Below are 27,035 nucleotides of genomic sequence, written 5' to 3' on the forward strand. Positions count from 1 at the left end.
TGTTCCTGTATTCATAAAAGCAATGATAATGCCTTATTGAAATGCTGGTTACATTTAGCTTTTTTTCATGAAATTTTGAGACGACAATTCAAAGTAATTCTTAATGCTCGACAATTTCGCTAACAAACATGACTATGAACAAGATGGATAATTCTTCTGATTAGTGTTAACTTAAAACTTTGTAAACATTGTTTTTTTTTCATTTACAATTGCTATTTACGGTGGCGCCATGTTCAATTATTGAACCTCTAATTCGTACACAACCACATTAGATTTTTTGCTTAGGATTAATTTGAAAATAAAACTGAGAAAAGCCATTTATATCTAGGCAACCGATTAGTTATCGGAGGCGGTTGATTGACAGGGGATACACATTGCTTTATTTATATCGAATGTATTTATGTTGACACGTGACCTCAATTCGCTTGTTGTGTCTAGTTAGCTTATCAAAAATAAAAATGAATATTTTTCTTGATTTATCATATCTCAATTAGAAAAATAAGAAAAATATGATATATATTCATAGAATGGATTATATACATATTGATATATTTAGTATATAATCACCAAGTAACGGTAAAGGCTATATAAACCCCGATGGTATCTACTGGTTGCGAATGTTATCTGTTTTGTTTGCTTCTGTGACGTTGAACGATATGACTGTAGGCAGGGCCTAGCACGCCATATAACCACTGTATGACACAGTTAACAAAACTTAAACCCTGGACATCCATCTTTGGACATCTATCGAGAGGCCAACACTTGGCTTCTTACACCTGTGATTCGCACCTGTACAATACTCTATATATGTACATATAGTAATCTGTTACCTGTTCTTAACAACGCTACCGACTATTTAACCACGTGGCGGTGAATTGTGTGTGACGTAACAAAGGTAAGTTAATATTCCTTATGTTTCGTGTAATTTCAAAATAACCGAATGGTTTAGATCTTTGAAATCAAATTTCTCTAATCAGATTTTTTTCATAGTTTAATGTGGTTGTTGTTTTGTGTATTTAATATGTTCTAGGACATTTTAAGCTTTAAAATGTTTGAAGCGAAATTCTCCTCACCGCTCTATCTATTGTGTAATATACTATGTCGAAATCGCAGCCTTCATCACTTGATGGAATGTGCGTCCATAAAGTATTAGATTTTAAGATGGAAATAAATGTGTTACTTTTATCGTTTAAATTACACTAAAGTCAATAAACATTGTCAGAATGTAACATTCGTGATCATTTTCTCAGTTGGGTCCGCACAATATCAATACGATATCAACAGTATGTCCTGTTCCAACACGCGCGCACAACGTAGTTGTATAATAAATGTCACATCTATCTTTATTGTTAATTATCCTTCAGTTGGGTCTACACTTATTATTTAAACTTTTCAGTCATACCTCCCATTTTCAGAAAATGTTTATTTTCTAAATTTGTATTTGTATCTTTATTTTGAAGTATACTTTTTTGTAAGTGTAATATTAGTCAAATAACATTCAACTAAGTAGTTTTGATTATTTGATTAAGTTATATAACTAATAAAATTACATTTACCAAACTGTAACATGATGATGATAATATGATGAAATGTAACAATAGCATTCCAGCGGTTAGTAAACAAAGCTTGATCATAACAATACATTACTGTTGTTGATTAGGGACATCATTCAATTTTTTAAGGGAACGTGAAAAAATGGATCGTTGTGATCTTCACCAAATCCTTATTTAAACTTTTTGACAAATCATAATTATCAAGATATATAATCATATTAGACCCTGATCGTGAGATATGAAATACAAACCTGATCTAAAGATGATCAATTGCTGAACCTTCAGACATATACAGACATATATTCAGATATATAGAAATTGATTTAAAGATTTACAATATTCCTTATATATCTTGATATTGAGTTTATTTTGTTGTTGTTGTTAAAATAAGCCAATTAACATAATCAGAAAAATGCATTGATTTTTTTTGTATGATTATATAGTAAAATTAAATTTTGTGAACTTACTTTGTTATTGCCAACAACTGTATTATTATTTCTTTCCTGCTGTACGATTTTTAAGGTAAAAGGGGATTGGCATGTCGTATCAGGCTAGTTATATGATAAAGATCAGTTTAATGTGAGCAACTGTTTATTTAGTGTAGGTGCTTGGCAAGAAGGGGCCGTGTTGAACATGTGATGTTTTATCAGATATATTTCTAACTATTGTACTACCGAGTTCTGACATTTGTTAATTACTGTTAAATGAATTCACCACCTCCAGCCCACCGAGGGATTGTGATGGATGTATAATCAATTCTGCATATTGGCGGACGTTAAACAAAGTGCGAAAATAACACTTGGCAAAGATTTAAATGATTGTACACACATACATGTTTGTTGCAAAAGAATTTTAAAAAGGAATAGTACTACATGTAGTTAAGACTGAGTTAACAGCAAAATATTAGTCTCACGAAATTAAGCATTTGTACAGTATATACTGGTACAATAGCTATATGTCCTATAGTTAAGGGATGCCGTTGATATATTTAACATATAAAATACACGTTTCTGGATTACTTGACTAATAATATCAATATAATATGAAAGGCAGAAACTGATATTACAAAGGAAAATTAGATATTAGTTTTGTGGCGTATCCAGGCTTCAAACTGTCTACGCACGCGCTTTAATCACTATTGTTGAAGCAGCATGCTACTTTACATACATCAGGATAGTATATGGTGTCTGAAGGCTTTAAATATGAAACCTAGACTGGATTACCTGCCGTAGTTTTTCTACTCTCCGCTAGGCTTCGCTTCGAAAATACATAGTATTCATGAGCGACGCCTAGCGGAGAGAAATGGTACTAAGGCAGGTAATCCAGTCTAATATGAAACCCTGCTGTAATTGTGACGTTTCTGATATGTAGCATTTATGGAAATCCTTACATAGCTACTCAGGTATCCATCGTCAATAGACGATTTGTAACTATGACTATGTCGACGGTACCAAATACATGTCAAACATGCATATGATAAGCGAATATCATTTAAGCTTCATCATATAACGAAACAAGGGAAAGTTTGCCAGAAGAAAAACCTTTGTGATTACACGTTTTTTTTTTTATTTCACAGCTTTAAATAGATTCATTAATAATTCTAAGTTAGCGTTCGTGGTAAGCTAGATACTTTTGGCGAAGTTCTGCATTTATGCAAGCATTGAACTGCTTTCCGTTGGAAGTTATAGGCTCGTGAATTCCAACTTCCAACTGAAAGCAGTTCAATGCTTATACAAAAATGTATTCAAATTTGAAAATGATTATAAAGACTATTTCTAGGAATTTTGCTCCTACGTTGAATGAGCAAATTATTAGTGCCAAAGACGTAACAGCTTTTTCAGCAGTCATCTTTCGTAATCGCCGACGTGACAATTATGACGACACACTATCAATGACGTCACAATAAAGTTCTGAAGCTATGGACTTGTTACATTCAAATTAGCTTGGTTAAAGTTATATAGTGGGGTTACAGTGTAAATGTAAATATTAAGTTTACAACGCATAACTAATTCAATACGCACGTGGCTTTATCGTACGTCACACGTGTAATGAGTAAATCTATTGTGTGACTTAAAACAAATTAAGACGAAAACTACTTATCGAAGGGTTTTTGGAAGGAATCTCATTTTACTCCGTAATTGACATACCATGGCTTATGCTGATTAAGCCATGGTACAGAGATACAGAGACAAGTAAGAGAGTGTTTGAATTTTTTTTTTTTTTTTTTGCTTTTATTTTCTTGAGAATTTGATCTCAAACTCGTAATGGGGAACATTGAATCTTTCTCACGAAATATCCGAGGCTGCGAGAATGTTTGAAAAAAAGAACGTGTTGGAACAGTCATAAATGATGCCTAAACAGTCTGATCAGATGTAATATTTTATTAACAATATATTTTTTCATTGTAGGTTTATATTTATGGAATAATGAAGATCGCCACGGCAGTAACTTTGGTCCTTGGAGCATTGCTCCTAGTGACTGGAAGTCAGGGGTCTGGACTTGATGGGATTTCAGTTGACTTTATTAAGAACATGACTGATAAGCAGGTCGTTGCTCTTCTGGGTGACATACTTTTGCAAAATCCGACCATGCTTCACAAACTTGAGCCGATTCCATTTGCTATTGGCCCAGTGATGGACGAGATCTCAAAGTTAAGAGTAGAGATATCCAGTTCGGTGTTACCATGGTTACTTGATGGTTTGCCTGCTTGGCTGAACAATCCAGATTTCTTAACAGGCGTAAAAGCCCTTGTGAAGAATGTAAAGAATGTAAACATTACGGATTTGGTAGCCACACAGAACTACACGATATTGATGTATGGCGTGGTAGCTCGAACAGATTATATCAGTGTCATTGAGGATTTCCTGATGGCAGAAGGGGCTAACATCACAAGAGCTATTGGCCTCGAACCTCACATAGCTGCAAAGGTTTTACCATGGATCGTCCAAAACGCTGGTATGTTTCTAAGACATGACGGTCCTGCCATAGTGAACATTCTCGTCCAGGAACTAAATATGATGAATTTGACAGGACTGGAAAAAGTCAATGGATCCAGAGCAATATTAGCCATGTTACAAAGGATCAACTACATTGATTTGTTGGGTAAACTCTACCAACTACCGTCAGTGAAAGGACTCGTTCATACTGGTTTCCAGCTTATAGGTCTTGATCCAACTCTTGGTGATCAGTTGATACCTGAACTGTACCATGGGTTTGAAGAAATAGTTAAGTTAACACTTCAACAAATAAACCAGCTCAACTTTACAGCTCTTGCCGGGTTGTACCAAGTGAACATCACAGATGTAGATTTACTGGAGAGAATTAACTATCTCGACATTCTAAAATCGACATTCCTTTCCAAAATTGGACCCGTTGTGCTAACATATGTTCGAGAAAACTCAGTAGGCGTAATGAAACTGTTTATTGAAGAACTGAACCTCGTATCCAAGAAAAATGTATTGTTCTTCATATTCAACAAGCCAACTTTAGCTAATCTATTGCAAAAATTCGATTGGGGAGAATTTTTGACAAAGTTTTTAGAAAGGTTCGGGAAACCCGTGTTCGACCTCGTAGGTTTAAATCCTGTGATTGGGAAGGTTCTGGCACCAGTCATTGCGAAGGATGTTCCGAATCTCCTAAAATTTACCATACAGGACCTGAACAAGATTAACGTAAGTCTGGTTGAGAATCCGCCGAACGGGACAAGCCCGCTAGTTGTCATCGTGAAGGAGCTCGACATAGCTAATATTCTACACGAGTTTGTAAAACTTAAAGGTCTGCAATGGGATGATATAATGGGATTAAATACCGCAACAGCTCTTATGCTGTTAGACTGGACCTCGCAGAGGGTTATTAACTTTCTTAAGAACGAGACTTATGGATTGCTTAGCAGATTTGTGGAGGAAGTCAAGCTAGTAAACACTTCTGGACTTGATCCATCAAACGCTGATGAATATGCTGGTGGAATCATGAGCCGGCTTGCGTGGAGTAATCTTCTTTCTGGCATAATTGTAGACCAGAAAGATTTGGTGTTCTCACTACTTAATCTTCAGTCTTTACAAAATATGGACACTGAGCTCGTTACCCGTATAATGCAACCTGTTCTTGGAGTTCTCCCTAATGTCCTCAACGTGGTTTCCGACTCCTTAGCTGATGCTAATTTCACCAGTATACCAGCCAACGCAAGTCGTACGTATCAACCAGCAGAGTGTGATTAAATGATGATGTTATCTCAAACTCAATAGTCAGATGTTTGAATGCAGAATACACAACACGTTTGAATAATACATTTATGTACATTATTTCTGACAGATACTCCAGGCATTGTTTTGAAGATAATTGTTCCCAGAGTAACAAATTATTGTACTTCAGATACATAAACGTGTATAACTGCTTTAATATGAATTTGTAATGAATAAGTATATGCAAAAGAATGAAAGAGAGCTGCATCACACAGACTTGTCAGTGATGCTAGGGGCCAAAATTGATTAAATCAAGAAAGAAAGTTAAAGTCGAAAATGGCTTATTGATGTCCTTAGATGTGGTAAATTCCTGAAATTCCCCTTGAAAAAAAAAAGAGAAAAATATTTCACACTTGAAAATTACAAGTAAGTAGTTCCTATTGGTGTCTTCTGCTGGAAAAGGTAAGACCCTTTTGTCATACCAAATCTCTGGACGTGGGACCTGCAGGTATCGTATAACGTTATAATAATATAACATTGTGGTTTCTCTTATTATTGCTACTATATAGTATATTTTTCCTATTAAATGGTGCGACAGTCAGGCACATTCTGTTATACTAGTAACCAAAAATATTTCTATATTATTTACAGTTATGGACATCATTCGCCAGGTCAACGTTCAAACGTTATGGCAGGACGTCATCAAAATGATTCTTCCTCCAGCAGGCGCGTCAAGCCCAAATCCAAAGTATAATCTGCGGAGTGCCGCCTTGAAGAACAAACAAGTGAAAGAAATTCCATCTATGTGTGGCCCTGACTCTCGCGACTTTCTGATGAAGGCAATCAGCGAATCTTGGGCCATGCAAAGTAAGTTTTTACAATCAAACAACAAAACCAATTTGATAAATAGATTATCAGAAAATGCTCAAACCACTCTGTTATTGCACCAAAAAACATCAGACAGATTCATCTTTAAATTCTCGACAGAATACATATCCAAAGCTATTAGGTGACACATCGTTAAATTCTGGACACAAAGATGTAATCAAAGGTATCAGGCGTTACTGTTTTAAAATTATGGGCACTAAATTGTAATCAAAGCTTTAAGTTGATAAACAGTTAAATTCTGGACACAGCGATGTAATTGATAGTGGTCAATATTGTTCATTGTTCTCTTCTTCAAACAGAATTATTTATTGCAGCAAACATTGGATTTCTGGTATTGCATTTCAAAACATGAAATAAAATTGACATTTTCCAGTATAACGAATGACTAGGTAGTCTATGTATAGCCGCGCAAGGTCCATATTTTCTGTGTTGGTAGTTTATACATATATAATAACAAAATGTTCTTATAATTTCCGTTGAACTGATGGACAATGGTAGCGCATAAGTATCCACATAATTGTCACATTTTAAGTCGACTGATGATCATAATCTTCATGTTTTCAAATAATGAATGAATTTGATTTTAACCAGTATCAACATAAAGCGCATTTAGCGAATAGGCCTCGCAGTTTACATATAATATCGAATTGTATAATCATATTATACTTATGACCTCAGTAATATCATAAAGCAGAGATATGGTCATTTATCAACAGTCATTTATTGATAACCTAGCTAGATATGTTAATTTAGTGACAAGAACATTTATCAATTTTGTTTACCCACAAATGTAGCCGTTGTGACATGACTGCTGAAAGATATCAACTGTTCTGATTGCCTTTGTACATGCTTAAGGGCATTTTCAATTAATATATACGAGATATGAAAATAAAGCAAAGTTATCCCCTCGCTAGACGAAGAAAAAGAACATGTTGTCAGCTACTTATATAAGTATATCCCCCCATGCCTGTATGTAGTCTCCAATTCTGATATTGTTCTGTGTCCAGAAGAGAAGAATCATAAATAATAAAGCTTTCTATCAATATTTACCTACAGCAGTGCTATTCCCCCCCCCCCCCCCCCCCCCCCATGGGAAAAACTATTTCATTTCAGTTAGATATTCTTAGCCTAGCTCGAGTAAAATATGCCAAAATATATCGCATTTGGTGAAATATATTTGTTATTACTGTAGACACTATTAGATATTTTACATTTCATTTTTATTTCCAAAAAGCTTCACAAACTATTATTGAAATCAAAATAATGTTGATTTATGTACCTTTGTCTTATCTTGAGCTTTCTTATTGGTTAATCTGAAATAATAATTTACATTTCATTGGTGCTAATCAAAAATTTCGAAAAACAATGTGTTTCCTTCCTCATTTAACATTCTTACGTAATTAGTGAATGTTAATAATATACATATATTATTAAGACGTTATTTACGTATGGCTAACAGTGTAAGATCTGAATTGTTGTTGATTAACAGGTATAGACATCTTTTTCATAAAGGAGCTTGCCGATGAATTTAACGCTTACATTGACGGAACATACTAGGATGGTGTTGGACGTACATATTTATTCCTATAGAAAATAAAATGCTCTGGTCGCTTTTTGTTATAAAACAATCGATAAGCTACCTGTAAGAGTACTTTTTTGGGTCGTTGAGGGATTGTATATCAGGATAGAATTGATTTCATAACTACTAGCTTGATACGATAAAGTATCAATAATGTTAGGACTCAACAAAGCAATATATTATTTTTACAGCGATTACGGGGGGAATTATCTCGAAATATATTACATAAATCTTGCAGTTCCGATAACCTGTATGATCATATACATTTTTATGAGAATTGAATGCCCGACGTCTGGGTCGAAAGCAGGTGCATTATCCAAAGTACGGCTCGAAGACTATTTAGTGTTTTTAACCGAATTTAATTTCAAACATGGAAAACTTTATTCATTTAACATTTACAGTCAAGGGACTAACAGAGAAACTTCGAAACATCGGGACTTCGAATTATGCATGGTTGACAGTAGATCGATGTTTTCTTGATAATGACCATATATGTTAACGTTACATGTCCTCGGTGTCTTCGTGTCGATCGTCACCTGTCGGGCTCACATCGAAAAGTTTATACCTCAAACACATTTAAAACAAAGACAACTTTCATACACACTTGCATTGAAGCTTGAATACACTATAACTATTAGTTGTGTAAAACAGATAACAGCATATGTATTTAAACTCAAGATAAGGGAATACATGTATTTCTATGCAGTCTTTGATTAACTATATTTTAAAAAAAAATGAAAAAAAAAAAAATTGTTACCACTTATGCTTGAGGAATACTTTTCCATATTGTAAGGCTCACATTGTTTCTTTTAACACTTTCCAACAGAAGTTGTTTACCTTTTACACATTTTGTATAGATATATTGTTTAATAACGTTATGAATGCCATATTGTTTACCTGTCTTTCCAAACAGAATTTTTTTTGACAGATTTAAATATATTGTAGTTTTCTCAATTATCCATTTTTTAAATAATATCCACAGCTTCTCATCATGTTTACAGTCATGAAATATATACAAAAGTGTTTCAACTTCTTGTTTACAAAAGGATCACCAAGTATATTAAGTTTTGCAAGGTAACTATTTGTTACTAATACAATTATTCTATGTATAAGTCTGTACTGGAGCCATTTCAAAGAGACATCATTTGTCGTTTTAGAAACTGTTATTTACGGTTTTTAAGTTCAACACTAGTTTCTAAGATATTGAGCCATTTTTCAATGCATTTTGTATTAAATTTGATTCTAGAGATGAAAAGGTCATACATATCCCTACCAACATGGAAAACGTTAGTTTATACGGCACAGTTGTGTTAAAAACCAAAAACTTATTTACAGTATAATTTTCTTAGATATTATAATTTTATTATTAAATATTGTCATTTTGTTTAAGAACAAGTCAATGCAAAATACATTAAAACGTTTGATTTGAAATCATCGTAAGTTTTGTTGGGTTTTAAGATAATATAGGAGGTCCAAAATATTTAGCAACAAAAAATAACTAAAAATGTTATTCTGAATATACAGTATACATGTATATAAAAATCGGGTGTGTGTTTTAGCGTATGCAGTACATTTGAATGTGTATCGTTTTGGGTTCACAAACACAGCAGCGATGGAGTTTTCAACATGGTGATTTTTTTCATTTCATAGTTCACGTGCAGGTTACTGCTTATACGGAACATTTAAATTGGAGGTAGACTTTGGACGTCTGATAACTGTGAAGACAAACAAGTCTTAGACATACTTACTGTTTATACAGATAATAATTCACAACCGATGTAACCTTGAAATAAGAATCGTTTTTGGGGTTCACAAACAAAGCGGCGATAAGGTTTGTAACATGTTTAATAGTTTACGCGCACGTTATACGTACATGACATATAACATGACATGACTATGTGCAATGTCTAGCATTCCTGAAAAATGTAGAAAAAATTTGTATTTCAAGTAGATAATAGATAAGTATAATATTTCATATGTTGTATTGTAGTTAATATATGTATAGTGAGATAACATTGTTTATAACTACGTTAGTATATACACTCTTGTATTTTCACGTTATATCATGTAAGCCATGTACATTGTTTGTCATATTGACCTCTTGTTACACACTTTGTGTGTCTTGAGTGGATACAATCTTGAAATCTTGGTAATTTGCAATAGGTGCATTTTTCCAATCACGTGACTTACGGTTTGAAGATTATCCTTCAACTTCATACGAACTACTTATAAGGAACACTTCAATCGGAAGTAGCCTTGGGACGTCTGAAGATGGACGACAATCAGATCTTAGACATACTTACTGTAAATATAGATAATATTTCACACCCCGATATAACCTTGAAATAAGAATCGTTTTGGGGTTCACACACACAGCAGAGATAAGGTTTGTAACATGTTGATATGTTCATCTACGTGCACGTTATCCGTGCATGACGTATACATTAATCACTACCTGCAATGCCTACCATCGGTTATTTGAAATACGTAAATTTTCCAGTCACGTGACTTAAGGTGCTACGATTATCCTTGAACTTTTAACGAACTTATTATCAACCCTTGAATCGGTAGCCTTGGGAGATCTGAGGAATTACTGTATATAGAGATAATAACAACTGACATAACCTTGAAATTTGAATTCTCAGAATATGATCATGAACGTTCACTTGGTTTTGAAATACTCTTGAATATCAATGTCAAAAGAAAGCATTACATATAGTATAATAACAGAATAAAGAACTTATTGTAAATCATTATCTTTTATTGATAACTGTATGTTTTATTTATACACTTTATTTACCTCTATATTTTGTATAGTACTTGGGTAGCGAGCTATAATACTCCAATTACTGTTAGGATCCTTGTTTGATGAAATATCGTTTATGTTACTAATTCGGTTGCGGCAAAAAGTTATTTTTACTCGACATTGTTCATGACTAAGTAGCTTTGTCTATGTGACCGAATCTTCGAGTCAAAATCGCGAAAATCGAAACCCGCAAAACGATATAAAAGATTTAGAAACTAAAGTGAATCACATGCAACCAATAAAACGTGTGTAAACATATCTGGGTCATTGTTCACTCCAGTATCCATTTTGTTTGAACAACGATAGCAGTGGTCCAGTGATCGCGATTACATTATCATAAGCAGGCTATATTTTGTTATTTTTTTAAGTTAGATTGTGGGAAATAGCACAACGTTCACTGGTTCTTGATCTCACCCAGTTTAATCCTCGATTTCGATAACAGCACATTTATAATTCGGTAGATAAGAACATGGTAAACATATTAATCACCATTTTTGGGTACTCAAAATATTATATGAACGAGATATTAAACGCAATGTTCTTAAAATAGGCCAGTTCCTTGATGAATGTAGCTTTTTCATGAAATAGATGATTCTGGTGAACTAGGGGCAATGTGATAATCTGAAATCTTTATACTGTAACCTTGGTCAATGCCATTTTAAACTCAATATTGTTTTGGTTTTGTACTGAGCTGCATGGAAATATCGAGGATTACGTAATACTACAATATATATCAGTTGTACCTGTTGATATGCGTCTCGAGCATCCATATAGTAAACAGTGTTATAAATACGATCAATCAAAGCGTCTGACGGCTAAAGCTAAATTGAATAGCAAGCTTTTAAATGTTACAGTAAACATCCTTATCAGTCCCGAGATCGGTCGGAGTAATGTATTACATCATGTTTAACTAATACTTTCGAATCACCGGGAAATGGCGCTTAGCCAGGATATTTATCGATAAATTATATTAAATTTCAAGAGAAATACGACTGCCTTGTTTTTTGAACTTTTCCAAGGGTTGGAGCCGAACATATCTATACACACAAAAACATTAAAGGGACTTGCTGAAATCTTGACTAGTATTCTGGTTTTTGAGGATACCAGAATTGCTGCAACAAAACCCTTCATTGTAATATCTATGTTGAAGCATAACATCACGAATATGCTATATAGGCTTTGCCTAATTGCGTCGCCTGTACATAGTGCACCGTATTACAATCCGTTCACATATCGGTAAATAAAACAGTAATCCTAATATATCCAACATGCTATAATATCAGAAAACATATTAACGAATCCAAGAAAATATTATATGTCTCCTGATAGTTTGTAATGCTAATTTAATATTTTATTTCCAATAATTCAAATCAATTAATACCAAGTTCTCGTTTGTCTTGTCATCTCAACATTGAGAATAAATAAGATTTCTGATTTAGCTGTATTGATTTAAAAAATCGAGACAATTTTCTGTGTATTCTAGAACAATTAAACTGATTTCTAACCAAGGACTATTGGTAAACAAGCCATATGATTATACACTGAGAATGCATCAAAACATTGAACAAAAGACACTCAAGGTATTAGTGCACTTTTCTACAAAATATTGTGGAAAAGACACACAAGATATCAGAATCTTTAACTTCAGTTTTATCTTTAAAATCATTGTATAAACGACAAAACAATATATTAGTACCTTTCTAAACAAACAAAACTTACATACAGCACAGGATTATATCATCCTTCACTTCAAAATAATGTTACTACAAATGATTGAACAAAAGACACACGAGATATTAGCACTGTTCAAAACAAGTTGAGAGGTAGATACATTAAAGCAAAAATAAAATGTACTGCACCATACAGCATTTTTTTTTGTCCTTTTACGACTCGTCAGTAATGATAAGGACCTAAAGTGTTGATGACAAGAGACGACTAAAAACACAACTCGAAATTGATCAAAAGAAAGGACACAATCGGGATGGGAGGATGCAAACGACCGACCTATAATTCAAAGTAACCTATCAGAGTAGCTAAATCACAGAAACTTATTGTTGCAGTGCTTGATGCCGCGGGTAAACCAACCGCAGGGCTTTTGAAGGGAAGTCTACACATGATGGGAAATTATGACGAATGCCTGGCCATAAAAGCAGACTTTCCTACAGAGACAAATACGACCAGGTCATTTGGAGGTCGTTACTGTCGAGTAGCTTTTGATCTGCCGAAGTCTCTCCTTATATCACTGGTACCAAGTCTGGCTACACAGGTAAAAGAAGAGAGATAACTCTAGTAAACAATATATCAGTAATGCCTGTCAGAGATGAAGGTTCATGGTATTGTCTTACTAAAGTTCAAAGTGAAGGTTTCTCATTGGTTTTACGTTTTAACCTGAAAGAATTTTAGTTCCGATTATGATATTGATGTGTAATTATATGAGTCTAATACTGACTTTGACTTTTTGTCTTAACTGTGAAGCTGGTCTGATTTATTCCGAACGAATAATTGGAAATTTGATTATTTATTCCTTTGTTTGATTTTTTTATAGCTGGAGCTTATCGAAAAAGAAATAAAATAACACGTATGAAAACAAAAGCTTATTCTTTCACATTATATTTGAATGAAAATATCGCCTGTCTTTTCCAGTTCAATTTGTTCACTATACAAAAATAAAAAGTGAATTCTTTGATGTAATACACATTTCGTTTTGTTGACCTAAGTGTACATACATATTTTCTTGTTGTCGTTCATTGTGAGGTTTATGAATATCAGATGAATCAATACTGTAACTATACATATATTTTATCGTAACAGAAACTGTATGGTATGAAAACTACACTAAGCCTTGGTGTTTGCCTCCCAGACAGTTGTATGTCACAAGATGTGATATATTTCTTCGAAAGTGGTATGTAACTTAAAGTAATAGTAATAGCAATTCTTTGTTTTTTCAAGAACGGATGATTTATCAAAACTGCCATACTGAATAAAACTTCAGTTCTTCCTATGCTACTGAGTGCTTGATTTAAACTAACTCTCGTCATTAAATAGTCGATAATTGAAAGACATTCATGTTGACAGCATGTACATTAAGACATCTTCGTCCGTCTGAAAATTTTGCTGTTTTCCCGTAAGATACTATTGTGTTGGTCTTATGTTAGAGGACTGGTGGTTGACGGTGCCATTAATTCGTAGACAATTAAATTTGTTTAGTTAAATTGCATTCGAGATACACTGAAATACAATCCTATAAAAAGTAATTACAGTATCATAAACGGGCAATACTGACGTAGAACATGACAATTGTCATTTTTAACCAATTAAACCAAGAATAAAATTAATGAGCTTTTGATGTTGTATGATATTTTCAGGTCCAGCAGCAGGATTCGACTTATCTCCCTTGAGTGTAACGTGTGACGAATCCCTGGATCTGGCCAGTGACCAAGACGCTATCTTAGTTCTGTAAGTAACTGAAAGAACTGAAATTGCAATATGTCAAATATGTTGTTACATTTATTTAAGACGATGTATGTTTCTATCACGAGATACCCGTTTTATACAACTTGCACAAAATTTGACGTAACTACAATATCAAAATAATTTGATATAAAGGCATCTCACATATTTTCGAAAAGGATGAAAAGAAAAATGAAATGATATTATATATATATTTTTTGAAATCTGTACTGAAAACTGTATTTAAATTTCTTAAAATATCACTTTTTTTAATTTTCATTGGGTTCTACTTTAGAAGTTGAAATACAATTGCAAATAGGTACCGAGAAAATAAAAGTACTTTTATGTCATAAACGGATCATCATTTATGCAAATATAAATATAATATTATATTTTTTATTTTATTTTGGTGTGTGTGTTTGCTCCAAATATATGATAGGAACTTGAAAAATCTAAGCAACCTAAATATGTCAATATCATTCTCAGGGCTGTCGCTGGGGCCATTATATTACTGGTTGTCTTAGCAACAATTACCCACATGTGCAAATGGGGTCGACCAGGGTCACGTGACCAGATGAACGGGATGCACATTTACGAGGAATACCTTAACCAAGGGTATGACGCTTATGATTCACCAGATCCGATTGGCTCAGAAACAGACTCAAAGGCAACAACCACAACAACGACAACCACCACCTCCTTCAGCAATGGATCCACGAAAGGGGACGTGGTGTCTGAGTCAACGAATCTTAAAGCGAGACAAGGATCCTTAAAAACCACAGATCTTAAAGATAACAGATTTGACGATATCAGCGGTCTTAAATTTGAGAAGAAACCAGGTAATCGTTCCATCCTTTTCATTTTGCAAAATGTCAGTAGGTTCATTATGTTACACTTCCGTGACGGAAGATGTCTTCGCTGATGCAGACAACATCATTCTTCCTAAACGCATTGTATTTTTGGTCGTTTGATATCATATTGGTATCCGTGTATATATACTGTTACTCTTAGTCGTTTGATCCATTGATCAATTTCATTTACACGTCTTTTTTATTCAGCAATTTAATTTTAATTTGTTTTTTTCCATAAACGAAAAACGAATTAAAACACAACACACATAGTTAACATTTAACAGATATCAGGTCAATTAAGATTTAAGGAAATGCTGTAGTAGCATGAATTCCCATGTATTTATTTTTATTTTTTCTATTATTTATTTATTCATATGTGAGGTATGATTTCATCAACAATAATAAGATAAATCAAAAACGTTTAAATGGGGATAACGTAAACAAAATATAAACTCACACGGAAAAACCAGAAGTTTCTATGATAGGAATGTCATGCATTCCAGAAGAATAAGAGAAACTCGCCATCAAGGAAGACAACAGTACTATCAGTCAAGGTTTAAGAGGAATAAACTTAACACGTATCTTCAATTTGAAAAGCGAGATAGCTGCTTTCAATATTCAGTACAGAGCTATTACTGTTCCATACACGAAATTTTTGGGTAGAGGAACATTCAGCATTTTAGGGTCACAGCGAGACAGTTTTTCTTTTTTTACTGTAGGTTTTAGTTTTACTTCTCCAACTGAAATATAAACAAAAGTCAATTATCCAAAAAGATATAGCATTTACTATGTTATATATGTCTTGTTTTTTTTTCAGAACTTGGCAAACGTATTGTTTTGAGCTTCTCAGCCGTCCAAAGTATTAGCCAACTAATGTCGCACAGACGGGTAGACAACGCCATTGACTGTATACACGGGATTCGTACCATCAGCATTCTGTGGATCATGCTGGGAAATACATACATCTACAATATTCTGCCCATCACAGACAGTCCTTTGGCTGGTAAGTCTGTATATATATAATACCACACTCTACCCATCACAGACAGTCCTTTGGCTGGTAAGTCTGTTTAAACAATAACACACTCTACCCATCACAGACAGTCATTTGGCTGGTAAGTCTGTATATATACAATACCACACTCTACCCATCACAGACAATCCTTTGGCTGGTAAGTCTGTATATACAATACCACACTCTACCCATCACAGACAGTCCTTTGGCTGGTAAGTCAGTATATACAATACCACACTCTACCCATCACAGACAGTCCTTTGGCTGGTAAGTCTGTATATACAATACCACACTCTACCCATCACAGACAGTCATTTGGCTGGTAAGTCTGTATATACAATACCACACTCTACCCATCACAGACAGTCCTTTGGCTGGTAAGTCTGTATATACAATACCACACTCTACCCATCACAGACAATCCTTTGGCTGGTAAGTCTGTATATACAATACCACACTCTACCCATCACAGACAGTCCTTTGGCTGGTAAGTCTGTATATACAATACCACACTCTACCCATCACAGACAGTCCTTTGGCTGGTAAGTCTGTATATACAATACCACACTCTACCCATCACAGACAGTCCTTTGGCTGGTAAGTCTGTATATACAATACCACACTCTACCCATCACAGACAATCCTTTGGCTGGTAAGTCTGTATATACAATACCACACTCTACCCATCACAGACAGTCCTTTGGCTGGTAAGTCTGTATATACAATACCACACTCTACCCATCACAGACAGTCCTTTGGCTGGTAAGTCTGTATATACAATACCACACTCTACCCATCACAGACAGTCATTTGGCTGGTAAGTCCACATATACAATACCACACTCTACCCATCACAGACAGTCCTTTGGCTGGTAAGTCTGTATATACAATACCACACTCTACCCATCACAGACAGTCCTTTGGCTGGTAAGTCTGTATATACAATACCACACTCTACCCATCACAGACAGTCCTTTGGCTGGTAAGTCTGTATATACAATACCACACTCTACCCATCACAGACAGTCCTTTGGCTGGTAAGTCTGTATATACAATACCACACTCTACCCATCACAGACAGTCCTTTGGCTGGTAAGTCTGTATATACAATACCACACTCTACCCATCACAGACAGTCCTTTGGCTGGTAAGTCTGTTTAAACATAACACACTCTACCCATCACAGACAGTCATTTGGCTGGTAAGTCTGTATATACAATACCACACTCTACCCATCAGAGACAGTCCTTTGGCTGGTAAGTCTGTATATACAATACCACACTCTACCCATCACAGACAGTCCTTTGGCTGGTAAGTCTGTATATACAATACCACACTCTACCCATCACAGACAGTCCTTTGGCTGGTAAGTCCACATATACAATAAAAACAATCTACCCATCTCATTCTTATACAATAAAATGTACCACCCTGCAATGATATTCTGTTGATCCGTCTATCACTTGTCTATCACACTTTTCCCCCCGTTAGATATTTTTTACATTAGAAAGATGTGGATTTTTTTTATCCTGACCCCAAAATACATCAACAAACAACATGTTATAACTTTCATTTAGAGTAAGTGGCAAAGTTCGATGATAATTATGTTGTCAATTTGTATCTCTCTGACATACGGAAAGCCTTCGCTTTCAGTTTTCTATAGATCTCATTCCTATTTAGCAAAACTTATTTGAAATTATTTAGATAAGTCAATTATAATCCACTACTACCTTAAAATACAGTCATATTCGACATACAAGGGAATATCCAACATAAAGTATCTTGCTTGGGTTTTGCTGAGGAAGAACAAATATCCATTTTACACATTTTATAACGATAACACAAATGAACGATTCCAATTACCTGTGTTTCAGTGGACATGCTTGACACTTTGGATATCATGAAAAGGTTTACCTTCCAAGCAGTAATGGGCGCCCATTACGGAATTGATACTTTCCTCATGATAAGGTATGAATAAAAGTTAAATTTATATGCCTACCTGTTGGTGAATTAAAAAATTCAATTTAATAACACCTCGTCTCCCATTTTGTGAACATGACATCAATTGCATTGACATAGATTTACCGGACGGATGTCTTTCATTTAAAAGAAATTAACTTTCCAGAACATTTGGTGTTTTATATCCTTATATTTTCTAAACGATAAAATTTTAACACAAACTGCAAAATAATGCCAATTTTCTAGGTTTGTGGAACGTAATCAATAGAATTGTATCATAGTTATGATTCGGCGAGTGGAGAAAATGTCTTAATTTGTACTTGCACCATAACATTTTAACTAAAACCTATCTCTAACATTTTAGATTCATCAATAGGTTTACTTCTTCTAATCATTACTAATAGTTTGTCACTACAAAATAATGTCAATTTTCTAGGTTTGTGTAACGTAATCAATAGAATTTAATGCAAACAAATAATATTGTCCTCTCTGTTCCTAAATATTTTAATAGAATACGTGTTTGTATTTTCATTAAGCTGTAATAAGAATTTCAGTTAAGTAACATGACTTATCTTAAAGAAAAAATTTGACTTTCACAACAAACCAGCCGATAACGCATGAAACGCTAAACGTTAGAATGTCTATAATGTGACATTCAATCTCATTCGTATTGTAATGTTGTTTTATATAGATCTCTATTTAGATTTTTAGGCGTGTTTATCTATTAATTTATTTATCTATTCATTTATTTATTTATTCATATTTTATTGATTTATTTATTTTAGTCTATTTTTGTGTTCATAATATTGTATGACATGTGATCACGTACATTAACTCCACGAATACTTTTGCTAGATTTTTAGGCGTGTTTATCTATTATTATTATTATGTTGTTGTTTTTTTCATTTATTTATTGATATTTAGACTATTCATGAGTTCATAATATTGTATGACATGTGACCAACGTACAGTGACTCCACGAGTACTTTTGTTAGAGATTAATCTTAATCTTATGTGAAAGAAATCGCTCTTGTATTCTCAATACAGTGGTTGCCTCATCACCTACAGCGTTTTGTCAAGGTTTGCGAAATTCGGAAAGTTCAAGTGGAAAACTCTTCTTGGTATTGTGTTTCAACGATACATCAGGTATGCATTCACCTAAGCAGAGCCAGTAAGATTTAGAATTTGAATTGTAATTTCTGTCTCATGTCGGTAAATATAAAAGGCGTTAAAATGATGAAATGCGAATCTTATGCATAGTAACGTATGTAAAAGTGCATCCCTACTTATAATGTAATTAACATGATGTCATGTTGCAGACTCACGCCAGCATACATCATGGTTTTAGCGATATTTGTATACTGGTATCGCTATCTGGGTACTGGACCTAGCTGGCCTGATCATATAATGGTCGCCGAGAAGTGCCGAACGGACTGGTGGCACCATTTGCTGTATATCAACAACATCGTGGGTGTCCAAGGCAACGACGCCTTCCACCAGGTACGATTGTGAATACATAGACGGCTAGTTACCATGGTGATGTCAAAGAAAATGCTGTATCATTAATTATGATATCTATTTTGAATTTATTTATGATAAGTGCTAATAAAATTACTGTATATATTTCGCGATTTTCTGGTACTTGTTCACCGCCTTGTCAAAGTTTGCATTACAAATGTTAGGTGTGAGACGTGGGGTTTCGATCTTTGTGGGGTATTACATATCATAAATCAATAAAGTTAATTATCCTCTTTAAAATATCTTTATATTTTTAATATCGTTTCAAAATATGTATTAGAGAAATGATTCCCTCTGATGCGTAATTTAATTATGTGTTTCAGTGCATGACATGGTCGTTTTTCCTCGCTCTTTTAATGCAGTTTTACTTAATAACACCTATACTGTTACTCATGGCAACGTTGTAAGTATAATTCGGCAGATGACATTGCTACAACATAATAAATGGATATACAAAATAATATATGAATATTTAACATAATATATGGATATTCAAAATAATATATGGATATACAAAATAATATTTGGATAAGCAAAATAATATATGGATATACAAAATAATATATGGATATGCAACATAATATATGGATATACAAAATAATACATCGATATACAACATAATATATGGATATACAAAATAATATATCGATATACAACATAATATATGGATATACAAAATAATATATGGATATATAACATAATATATGGATATACAAAATAATATATGGATATATACAACATAATATATGGATAAACAACATAATATATGGATATATACAACATAATATATGGATATACAAATAATATATGGATATACAAAATAATATATTGATATACAACATAATATATGGATATATAACATAATATATGGATATACAAAATAATATATGCATATACAGAATATTATATGGATATATACAACATAATATATGCATATACAGAATATTATATGGATATACAACATAATATAAGCATATTCAAAATAATATATGGATATATAACATAATATATGCATATTCAAAATAATATATGGATATTCAAAATATTATTTGGATAAACAAAATAATATATGGATATACAAAATAATATATGGATATATACAACATAATATATTGATATTCAAAATAATATATCGATATACAACATAATATATGGATATACAAAATAATATCACTAAAGTATGCAACTATATACAATTTGAGTAGACTCATCATGTTTCATCATACGTATTTAAGGAAAGAAATCTTTAGATCCTGTGTATAATATGAGCAGGAAATAAATCGAGAATAGTTGTAGAATGTGATAATTAACGTTCGATTAACAAGCAGAGATTATTTTCCCTTTTTTATTGGGGGGGGGGGGGGGGGGGGGGGGGCATATTGTGTTACCCATGTCCGTGTCCGTCAGTGGAGACATTCTATCTGACACACATTCATTTTCTTTTTACCTTTTTAAGCTTTTGTTTTATTTTGGCTTTTTTGATGATTGAACAAGGTATGAATTGTCTGAATTATTACATTTATATATTTTGTTTACAGTTCGTATCGCCTAGCTGGAACGGTATTGTTCCTTTTAATGGCAGCAGGCATTACCTCGGCAGGTGTTAAGGAACATGAGTATGGAGGAGATCTTTTATCGTAAGTTACCGACGAACCATATACTGTAAACGTGGTTATTTTCGCGGGTGGTTACTCTCGCGATTTCAATACGTTAACTATACGCGTGGGGGTAATTTTCTCGATCGACCCACCTTCGTTTGTAGTTCAAGTATACTCAAATTAATATCAAAATAATACACGTGGGGGAATTTTCGCGCTCAAAAGGGATCCGCGTAATTAGCGAAAATTCCCCCCTCGCGTAAATTTCTACGTTTACAGTATTTGGTATGAAGTAATGTTGTACCAAGTATTAATCGCATGTATCAATACAGTTCTAGATGGTTTTGTATGGCTGTTCAAAGTTCCCATTGTATTAATGTATTCTAACTTTTTTCGCGGTGACTTATTTTTCAAGCGATAAAATTTTGAATTCTCGATTTGAAGTCATAAAATGATCTGCTTTACCTGTGATTGAAACTATTTCGCGGCGATTAATTTCCATGAATTTTATCGCACGCAAAAATAAGTTGGTTTAAATTATTTAAATGATCAGTGGTTTTGAAACATATCAGTTTCACCATATTTCTGGTGTTTCGGAAGATAAGATTTTTTGTTAAATAAATAGTGTGTTATGCTATTCTTTAACAAAAAAAAACGTATATCATCTAAATGAATCTAATTTACAACAAAAATATTAGAGAGCAGCTTGATTGATAAAAGGCATTATTTCGGTAGTACACTAACTACTACGAAATTAACTTACTACACACGAATTATATCGATGTTTTTACAAAACTCTTAATTACTAACTATCTAAAACAGCAAGGACTCTATTGGAAATCATCCGAATTTGTTTGTTTTTTTTTTTTTTAATTTCACGAGCTGTCCTTGGCTATACATGTATATCATAAAGTAACATAGTATTTCTTTACCATTGGTTTTACTAAAATTATATTTGTTCCATATTTAATATTTCATAATCATACTTCACGCTTTACACATCAGGTATATGGATATACAAATGTATATCTATATGAATAAAATCAAAGATATATTATCTTTGTTATAGAAGTTCACACTTGTGAACTTCTCATCAGTTAAATAGCAATTGCCTATTACAGCAGTTGATATTGTTCTCATATAACAGTAGGTTAAACATGAGTGTCAGCTGGGTTACAGAATTAGATATTATATCGAACATGCTTCGAATGGGTTTATCCATGGAAGAATGTTGGTAAAATGTTCATAATTGAATGTTTCGATACATTACATGATCTCAAAACTTCTTTTCCAGAATGATAGACGACAATGGGGATTACTGGAACAATGTATTTATCGCCCCCTGGTGTCGAGTTTCCTCTTACTGTATCGGGATGATGCTCGGTCTAGCCCTCTTGAAGTTCAAGGAAAAGAAATTCAAGAAGTTACCGTTGGTATGTGAACATAATTAATGACCCATGGGGAAGAGTTCGTAAGTTGTATGAACTGTGTATTCTTTGTCAGGGTATATTAGACACGACAGGTCATTTTTTTTCCTGACATTTTCCATTTTAGCTGCTCGTTATTTTTAGATCTAGCAAACAGAGTCAGGATATTTGTAAGTCGGCGATAAAAAGATATTTGAAATAATTGCGGTTAACAAAAAGGAAGAACTACTACGATGTATGTAATGTATAATGGTTAATCCTGAAAGTGGGTTTTTTTCTGTAGTTACAATATTGAATTATTTAAACATATTTTTATTGCCATAAATCAAAGTAAATAGGATATGGCACAAGTTATAACAATATAATCAAAGACGTTTTCCAAAAGGTTCAATTTTTGGCCAAAACAAAATGAAGGTCATCAATTGAATATGTTTGTAACATTGTTCTCCGAAGTTTCTAAATCAAAGGAAATACAGAAGAAAATAATTGTATACATTGTTATATATATTGCTGGCTTTTAAAAACATGTGCACATTTCTCAATATAACTCCGGGGATCCGTTTGTGTTAAAGCGCAGATGTTCATTTCCACAGAGAAGTAACTCTAAGTTAATAACTGCATCTAATTTTTGGAGATTAGGAAAAAGTAAACACCTCTGCGTATCATAATGCGGACGATCAAAGAAAAATGGCATTTTTTTCACAAGGGTTATCGCAAGTGTATTCTACATTATTGGTTACATCATGTAATGATTATCATATATTTTGGCATTAACAGTGCACTTTTCATTTAAGAAATGAAGCATATACTAAATACTGTAAACGTTAACATTTTAGTGGTAATATTATTTTAGCGATAATCTTATTTTAGCGGTATTCTTATTTTAACGATATTCCCGCTGGCAGTTCTGCGATAAATTACGATTGTGCTGCTTACTCTTTCCATATATTATCATACAAACTAAAATAACACCAAACATTTTTTTTCTTTCTTTTTCTTTTTTTTTTTTTTTTTTTTTCAAACATAGCGCATCACAGAGTATAAACAGATAAGCACAAAAATTGTAATTTCCGGACTGTGCGAATAACGCGAAAATATTAACATAATAGGATAACGTTTTTTCTTACAGTGGAGCGCTATTATTGGCTGGATGAGCGCCATTGTGGTAGGCGTCTTCGTTGTATACATAAGCTACACCAAGTACCAACCAGAGCTGGAGGAATGGAATAGGAACATGGAGGCGGCTTATGAGGCTCTCGGACGACCGCTGTGGTGTCTTTGTGTCGCATGGGTCATATATGCCTGCTTCACTGGACGAGGTGGTAAGTTAGATGAACCTGTCGAATTGTTGGACCCGAATGCAATTTATGCCTTTCACGCTTATTAGTCTGTCAGCCATGGTAGTTTTACAGTTTTATTAGTGGTTCGAAATTGTTATCTTTGATTTTTCTGCCTTATTCATTCAGTAAGATAATATCACATTGTTTCGAATATAACTTTGTCAAGAATAAAAACTGATCTCAAACTACCGAGACAAAACATATATTTCTAATTCGAGTTGAAAGACGTACACGTTACTGGGAATAAATGGTGAATTACGATATTATGTATCAACACAAGATGGCTACCTTTAATTCAGAAGACTATTTCGTGGTTTTGTTTCAGGCCTCATCAATGTTTTCCTGTCCTGGCGAGGGTTCCTTCCATTGTCCCGTCTTACGTTCGCCGTCTACCTTGTACATCCAATCTGGATGGTTTTCTACATGTATACTGACCGATCTCTCATCTATATCCTTCGCGATTACAGCATGGTGAGATATAAATATATATTCTATTTTAGTAATTCATTTTAAGCTTGAATGTCTATTTTAAGCAGTTATTATTGTCATACAATGATAATTTCATACTTCCTGATTTCTCCTCGGTCGACATATATGTTTTTCATGATAATAAAACAGTGTATCGCCCTTATCAAAAGACAATAATAGTATATCATTTTTCTAATCTGCGTTTAGTTTTTCTATGTGAAATGCAAAACAAATCAGTAATTGTAAACTCAAAAAAAATGTACATGTTTAAAAGGGTTGTTGAAGCTGATTTTGTTATACATGATAATTATATAATCTTGTTGAGATGGACTTAAGTAAATTTGTTGTCCATACAACCAGGCATATCACTATTCACTGACTTAAGAATAATTTCTGGGTTAGTAAACTTTCAAACAAAGGTTCTGTAAAGCACATGGATATCGCACGTTCGTCTAGCTGTAATTCATGTGCGTATTGCGAAATAGGCTTGCTATATATACGTCACAAATCACATTGTGGCGTTTCATATAAGAAGTGAGGAAGGAAGAAAATATTATTTTTAAACAAGAACAATTAGATCATCAATTTCGTTACAGAATATAAACAGATATTTTGAAATCAGAAATAGGCTATTATGTTATGTTATGTGACTATATTGTAAACAATATCTTTTTTCTTACAGACTTACCTTTTCCTCGGACACACTGTAATGTCATTTGGTGTTGCCTTCGTTGTCGCCGTTGTCTTCGAGAAGCCATTTTGTAATCTTGCGAGAGCAATTCTGAAGAAGAAGTAAACCTGTAGACAAAGAATCAAACATTTGTATGAGCAAACGTCGACCTTTTATAGCGTGTGCTTGAGATGAATTGTAGACAATTTAGACAAAGTGCTTATCCATAAAAAGACATTAATTGTATTTTTTTCAACTTACATCATATCAATAAAGTATTCATATATATTGCATGTTATGTTAAACAATCCCAAATGCGTTACGGTACAGAACATATAATTATCTTAATATTGGCATAATAGACTGTGAATATATTCTCAAGGTGTCACAAAACAAATATTTTTTGTGTATGATTTTCGTATTCATTTTGTTTCAAGATTTTGAGGGGAAAAACAACACAACAAAAATAAAAACGCACTTCGAAATTCATTTTCATCTTCGTCATAACTTCGTTAATTGTAAATATTACGCTTCTCATTAATGTATTTATGACACACATATCAGTATTAGATTCTGTACAAATATCTAGTGGCGTAATGAACGTTATCTAATAAAAATCATTTTGTCATTTCAATTCCGTAAAAAAAAGTAATAATTTATTTCACTAGCGTATTGTATCATTTTAAATTGATAGTATATCTTATATTTATATATTTCAAACCTGATATATAACGCTAACAGGTTTATTGTTTCCATATACAATTTGTCAGTTTAGATGGAGATGAGGTCAAGACCACAGCAACAACTCCTTGTAGAATATATATATTTTTTGAATAGTAGAAAGTGTTGTACATGTACAGCCAGGCCGTATATCTACTTATCTGTCATTGTTAAGTGCCATCATTCAGCAGTTAATGTCCCGATATGGCTATAAATATAGCCAGGTTGCAGTGGCATTTACAGGCTGACCAGTGCCATTTCTGTCCAGAAGGCGAGTCACCCTGTAAATATTTTATGTGTTCTGTGTGTCTATCGCTAAATTCCTTGTGAAAAGGAAGTAGGCCTGTGTATTGAAATGTTCTTAATCATGTAATCAGTTAAGATTGAGAGAATTGATATTTTTATATAATATTTATATGTATAATGAAATTTATGTTTCTATAATTGAAATATATCAATAATAGGATGTGTGAAAGTGAAAAAAACAGATTTTTATTCAGTGAGGCTATATTCAGATTCGTTATTAGTTTATGTCACAGCCTGTTGCCTAATTTTGATGTCTGCTTTGTGAACGAATGAAATAAACAAAAACCAACACTTTGCAGGAAATGCATTGATAGACTGTAAAATTTGGCGTTTGTGTCTTATTGTTCGATCACATCCATCGATGAAAATAAGTTTCAAAATACACTAACAATAACACACAAAAAATAGCTAGTTTACTGATTGATTAGTTTTAGATGTTGATGGTCTTTGTTTATTGAGAGAAAGCTTTTATTACAATTTCTAACGACCAAAACCACAATTTCACGTTTTTAGCTAAATCTGCTTGTGTCGGCATCCAAGATTTTTTTTTTTTTTTTTTTTAGGGTACAAAATACTTTTATCGCCCATACAGTCTCCTAACAAATATGTCATCATGCAAGAGGGCTCTCATTCTACATACAATATTGTACAATGAACCATTCATTCATTCGTTCGTTCTTTCATCCATCCATCCATCCATTCATTC

General features: G+C 33.4%; 1 protein-coding gene across 1 annotated transcript; it reads left to right on the forward strand.

Annotated features, from left to right (window-relative positions):
- Positions 1-708: 708 nt before the first annotated feature.
- LOC117345175 lies at positions 709-26,652 on the forward strand. Its single transcript, XM_033908179.1, has 17 exons — positions 709-895; positions 3,962-5,741; positions 6,386-6,601; positions 13,068-13,273; positions 13,819-13,909; positions 14,373-14,463; positions 14,944-15,296; positions 16,126-16,311; positions 18,198-18,291; positions 19,330-19,428; positions 19,602-19,782; positions 20,124-20,203; positions 21,339-21,437; positions 22,693-22,831; positions 23,955-24,147; positions 24,491-24,636; positions 25,316-26,652. The coding sequence occupies exons 2-17, from the start codon at positions 3,980-3,982 to the stop codon at positions 25,427-25,429; spliced, it is 4,050 nt and encodes a 1,349-aa protein (XP_033764070.1). The 5' UTR covers positions 709-895; positions 3,962-3,979; the 3' UTR covers positions 25,430-26,652.
- Positions 26,653-27,035: the final 383 nt, after the last annotated feature.

Source organism: Pecten maximus, chromosome 16, assembly GCF_902652985.1.
Source record: "Pecten maximus chromosome 16, xPecMax1.1, whole genome shotgun sequence".
Taxonomy (NCBI): domain Eukaryota; kingdom Metazoa; phylum Mollusca; class Bivalvia; order Pectinida; family Pectinidae; genus Pecten; species Pecten maximus.